The sequence below is a fragment of the Impatiens glandulifera genome, chromosome 7 (assembly GCF_907164915.1).
Source record: "Impatiens glandulifera chromosome 7, dImpGla2.1, whole genome shotgun sequence".
NCBI lineage: Eukaryota > Viridiplantae > Streptophyta > Magnoliopsida > Ericales > Balsaminaceae > Impatiens > Impatiens glandulifera.
The window spans coordinates 36,011,155-36,017,366 of NC_061868.1; the positions used below are offsets into that span (position 1 = coordinate 36,011,155).

The 6,212-nt window shown below is 29.9% G+C and overlaps 1 protein-coding gene across 3 annotated transcripts; it reads left to right on the plus strand.

Moving 5' to 3' along the window:
• The first annotated feature begins 2,054 nt into the window (after positions 1-2,054).
• On the plus strand, positions 2,055-5,878 carry LOC124944637 (auxin efflux carrier component 7). Of its 3 annotated transcripts, none has more exons than XM_047484945.1 (6): positions 2,055-3,349; positions 3,441-3,711; positions 3,791-3,876; positions 4,899-5,056; positions 5,131-5,207; positions 5,291-5,878. In XM_047484945.1, the coding sequence occupies exons 1-6, from the start codon at positions 2,101-2,103 to the stop codon at positions 5,355-5,357; spliced, it is 1,908 nt and encodes a 635-aa protein (XP_047340901.1). In that variant the 5' UTR covers positions 2,055-2,100; the 3' UTR covers positions 5,358-5,878. The 3 variants fall into 3 exon arrangements, with proteins under 3 accessions (XP_047340901.1, XP_047340899.1, XP_047340900.1); XM_047484943.1 differs by having other exon boundaries at positions 2,055-3,346; positions 3,423-3,711; XM_047484944.1 differs by having other exon boundaries at positions 2,056-3,349; positions 3,432-3,711.
• Positions 5,879-6,212: the final 334 nt, after the last annotated feature.

Here is a 6,212-nt window from a genome sequence, read left to right on the forward strand (position 1 = left end):
TTAATGACATTAAGTTTCATTAAGTGTGCATAATCAAATGTAAACATATTTTTAAAATTTTTTAATCAAAATTCAAAAAATAGGTAAATATTTATTCTAAATAGTTTGTTTCAATAGTATTTTTGAGTCTCACTTATCAAGTTAAACAATTTTAATTCACGCATTAAAATATAAATTTGATTTATGCAATAAAATATAATTAAATAAAAATTGATAAAAAAAAAGAATTGAAATTTTTGTTATCCTATAATGACTAGACTATATTTTATCTTAACTTTTAAAATTTTACATTATATGATATACAAATTGATTCTAAAAATGCTTAAAATAATTTTAATGAGATTATAAATTGATTATTTTATTAAAAAAAGGTTGTATTATATTAACACTATAACTAAAGCTAATTTTAAAAGATTTAACTTGGATGTAATATAACATAAAACTTAATTTTCAATAAAATGATAATATGACTATCAATTACTTAATTGATTATATTTCACAATTCAAAAGTAAAAAAAAATAAAAATACACCCACTCTCGTATATATAAAATTTTTTAATAATTGATATTTATTAGAATTTTAGTATGACAGAAAATAATATCTTTTATATTTTTAGTAAACATATATTTTTAAAATAATATTTACAAAGTTAATTAATTTATATTACCTTTCAAATACAAATAGTTATTGATAAAATTTTTTTTTTTTGCAAATTAACAACTGTACACTTACACATTAGCCAACTTGTAGATATAATTTTGTTAAAATTTTAAACATAACATAAGAAAATATATATTTTTAAATGGTATAATATCGAATAAATATAATATCATTGTCAATAAACTTTATATACAGTCATTTAATTTAAACATATCTACAGTATACATGTCAATCAAAATAATTGTCATTAAATACAAATAATAAAAAGAACATAAAATTTTAAAATTAGATAACTTGAAATGAAATTACAACTTTACAAAGTGTATATATTTGATTCAACTATTCATCATATTATTTTCTAAAAACAATTAAACTTTTCTAAAATATCAATAATAATGCATAATAACACGTTTTCAATAGATCGAATTTCCTTAAATTTCTCTATTTAATACGGTAAGTATTAAAAGATTTTTCTTATAAAAATTATTTATATTATATAAGAAATAAACTAGGAGAATCTAGTTTTATATGAAGATAAATTTTTACAGATTTTTTTTTAAATAGTGTAACAAAGAGTTATATCATAATTTGTCTAAATGAGGAAAACTAATATTTTTAAATTTTTGTTTTTTTATATTACAGATGAAAGAGTAGAAAATTTATATATATATATAATAAACAAATGATGATATTTTTTTTAAAAAAATTTTCTTTATGTGGCATAATATGTTAAAATGCTTAAATTTTTTTGTTTTTATATGGATAAATAAATGAAGGAAACAATATTTATTTTATATAAATATTAAATTGAAAAATAATTTCTGAAAAATAAATTATCAGAGAAATTATTTTTCTTAAATTTTTATATGTATTTTAATGTCAAGTATTAAAAAAATAAGAATATATATATTTATTATAATAAATTTTATAATATATTATTATTACCTTGTTATCAAATAAAATTAATTGTCTAATCAATCACTTCTCAATGATCATATCATTCATTTTATTAATTAAAATATTAAAATACCCTTTATTTTAAATTATTCTTTTTATTTAATTTATATATATCAATATCTTTAAATAATTTTTTTTATAAAAAATAATCATTATTTTTCTCAAAATTATCGATAATAATTAAATTTTTTTCCACGTATTTACAAAAACCAAATCCGACCCAGATCTAAGAAAGAAATGATATACAGTTGAAAATGAAAAAGAAAGTATTTAATTGAAAATCTGTATTGATATAAATAGTTGAAAATGAATGTATTTAATTAAAATAACCATAAATATTAAATACAAAAATCAACATCAATCCTTTCATCTGGTACCAATTCCTTCCCCTTATATAACTCCCTCCAAATTTACATCCCCTGTAATTTCAGTCTCTCTTTCTTTCTCTCTCTCTATCTAGGAATCATAAATAGATAGACACCATGATTACATGGAACGATCTCTACACAGTTCTATCGGCGGTCATTCCTCTTTACGTAGCCATGTTCCTCGCTTACGGTTCCGTACGTTGGTGGAAGATCTTCAGCCCCGATCAATGCGCCGGAATCAACCGATTCGTCGCTATTTTCGCCGTCCCTTTACTTTCATTCTTCTTCATCTCCAGTAACAATCCTTACACCATGAATTTCCGTTTCCTAGCTGCCGATACTCTTCAGAAAGCCATCATGCTCGTTGTTCTCGGCATTTGGGCTATATTCACAAAGTCTGGTAGCTTGGAATGGCTCATTACGATCTTCTCTCTCTCTACTCTTCCGAATACTCTTGTCATGGGGATACCATTGTTAAGCGCTATGTATGGAAAATATGCAGGCGAACTTATGGTTCAGATTGTTGTTCTTCAGTGTATAATTTGGTATACTCTGCTTCTATTTCTGTTTGAATATCGTGGCGCGAAGACACTTATAATGGAGCAGTTTCCTGAGACAGCTGCATCGATTGTTTCATTTAAGGTCGATTCAGATGTTGTCTCTCTTGATGGACAGGATTTTCTAGAGACAGATGCGGCTATTGGAAACGATGGAAAACTTCATGTTACTGTTAGGAAGTCCAACGCATCTCGTCGGTCTTTCTCTGGTTTGACTCCTCGGCCTTCTAATCTGACCGGTGCTGAGATTTACAGTCTTAGTTCGTCTAGAAACCAGACGCCTCGAACATCGAATTTTAACCACTCGGATTTCTACTCTATGATGGGATTCCCCGGCGGTCGGTTGTCGAATTTCGGTCCGGCTGAGATGTATTCAGTTCAATCCTCACGAGGACCGACGCCACGACCTTCGAATTTTGAAGAGAACTGTGCTGTCGGAGCTCAGGTTATGAATTCACCTAGATTTGGATTTTATCCGGCTCAACCAGTTTCAGTTTCAGCTTCTTACCCGGCACCTAATCCGGAAATTGCTTCAACGAAGCCAGCGAAAACACAACCTCCGCCTCCAACAACCACTTCGAAGACTGAACAACCGATTATTTCCCAGAGCAAGCAAAATCATGATGCTAAAGAGCTTCACATGTTTGTATGGAGCTCTAGCGCGTCACCGGTTTCAGAAGTCGGTGGTCTTCATGTCTTCGGGAGTAACAACTTCAGCGCAGATGAGCAATCTGGAAGGTCCGATCATGGTGCAAAGGAGATCAGGATGATGGTGGCTGATCATCCCCAAAATGGCGAAAACAAGGGTACAAATCTCAATCAATTTTACTTTTAAGAAGAGTATTATTAATTATTAGAGAAACCCATCTCAATTTGTGTATGGTTTAGCTGCTCCAGAAACGATGGACATTGGTAAGGAAGAGTTCAGTTTTGGGAACGAGGAAAGGGAAAAGGAAGGACCCACTGGGATCTCGAAACTTGGGTCCAGCTCGACCACCGAGTTGCACCCTAAGGGCGTGGGTGCCCCGGAAGCTGGCGGGGGAAAACATATGCCCCCAGCCAGTGTAATGACACGTCTGATCTTGATAATGGTGTGGCGCAAGCTCATCAGGAACCCAAACACTTACTCTAGCCTCATTGGAGTCATTTGGACTCTCATTAGTTTTAGGTAATTTATTAATCATTCAATTCAAAACTTTCTAAATTATTATCCACTTTTCTTCTCTCTAAATACCCTAATTCTACAGGTGGAATCTTAAAATGCCCATAATTATTGATAACTCAATTCATATACTCTCGGATGCTGGTCTTGGCATGGCTATGTTTAGCTTAGGTAAGTTGCTCCCATGTTCTTTTGTTTATTTTACTATAGACTACAATCATCTCAAATCACATTTCTTAATATATGTTTTATTTATAAAATATTATAGTTTGGTGAGATTAGGGGCTTGTTAGATGAGATTTAATCTAAATAAACCACTTTCCCATAAATTATTAATTAAAATAATAAGTCTTTTATCACTAAAAAGTGGATGTGATATGACATCTCATATGTTTGTAAAAAAATCACTTTTTTTTTTTGTTGTGTTTCAATTTTTATGTTTGATTACTTTTTTACTTTATATTTATTTTTTTTTCATTTTTCTCAACCTAGTCAAGCACATAATAAACCATTTTGTATTTTTCAAGATTTTGTATGAAAAAAAAGAAAGAAAGATTAAACAAGCTCTAGAAGTTGTTGGGTTAGGGCTTATAATAAAGTATATCTTTATAGTTAGATGTATCATTGAGGAAATTAGGACAAAGATTAGAATTGTGTTGTTTGAAATGGTGGTGGTGTGGTGTTTGTTGAGGTTTGACCTATGGCTATGGGATATGCACGCCACTCACCTTTTCTTGACTGTTTTTCTGATTTTTGTTTGAACAACCTTGATTGAATGTCTTTGTTAAAATAAAAGTTGTTGGAATATCGCTATCTTTTAGTGATATGTGTAATGAACACAAATTGAGCAAGATTTTATGTGTTTCTTATGGCATCTACGTACATAGTTGAGTATTGAGACAGGCACATGTCGTTTTGAGCCCTATAGTTTGGACCATCCATTTGTTGGGTTAGATTTATGTAATGATTTGGCCCCAATACACACCTGTCTCTAGTTAGCGGTCCCCCAGGATCGGTTGAGAGCTGTTGATAAGATTAGATGCTCTTAAAATCCTTGCAAAAACATATACATATTTTAGCCTGAGGTGGTTGAGTACTATTGAATATTGAATATACTATATATCTTTTTATTGAAGACATTAATTAATTAACCCGGGTCCTCTTTTTGGTTGTAACTAAAAACAAACAAACAGGTTTGTTTATGGCACTTCAACCTAAATTAATAGCGTGTGGGAACACAAGGGCAACGTTCTCTATGGCCGTGAGGTTTCTGATTGGTCCAATAGTAATGGCTGCAGCTTCCATCGCCATTGGCCTTCGTGGAAATCTCCTCCATATCGCCATTGTACAGGTGCCAAAATGATTTGTTTTTATGTATATATGTGAATGGAAATTAACAAGATTTGTTTACCCATATTACAACAGGCGGCACTTCCCCAAGGAATCGTCCCATTTGTTTTCGCTAAAGAGTACAATGTGTATCCTCAGATCCTTAGCACAATGTAAGTGAAAGTGATGTTGAATTAATTGATGAAGATGAATGATAATGATAGATTTTGAATGAAATGAAATGATATCTATACAGGGTTATATTTGGGATGCTAATTGCTCTGCCCATTACACTTGTGTACTATATTATTTTGGGATTGTGAACTGCGGGAGGCGAGAAATGGGAAAAATTGTAAGCGAAGTTGGAGGGAAAGACTGAACTGGACTGGACTGACTAGCCTTAGTAAATTAAGACAATTTTTCGGAGATGTAAATTGTTCGAGTTTGTAATTAACGCAGTGATAAAGTCTTCCCTTCAAGAATTTCATTAGATTGATAAGAAAAGAAGCTACTGAGGAAGACATGGTATGGTGCAAGTGAAGGAAGACAAGAGTGAAAGAGACAAAGGAGTTTGTTTTGTTTGGCTAATGGGAATGTGATATATATATGAATGTCTGTTTTTCTGTCTGTTTTTATTTTTATTTTTATTTTCTGTTTGTTTTTATTTTTATTCATATATGATTGTAAGTATAAAGTCTTGTTTGGATCAGGCTGTAGGATTAAGATTAGCTAGGGAGTGGAATGTCATTTTAACTTTCTATTTTGTTTTGTTTATCTCTAGTGTTGCCTTTTAATAGTAACAATAATAAAATATACTACTACTATATATATATATCATTTTCTACTTAATTTCTTCATTTATTTCATTTAGACAAATCATTAATTGGGTTCATTTAGAAAAATTGTTGATATATATACATATATATATTATGATAAAATAAATCAAATTTCAAATTGTTACCTTATTCATATGTCAACTAAGATATTTGACTTTTTTTTGGTTTTCAATAAATGTCCATAACTTTTTTTACAAATTAAAGTTTGTGTTTAAATAAAAAGTAAACAAAAGATGACATAAGAAAAAATTAAAATATAAAAAATATAATAAGGATAAAAAATTAAAAACATAAATCACAAGTACCAAAAACAATTAATGTGAACAAAAATCTTAAAAAATG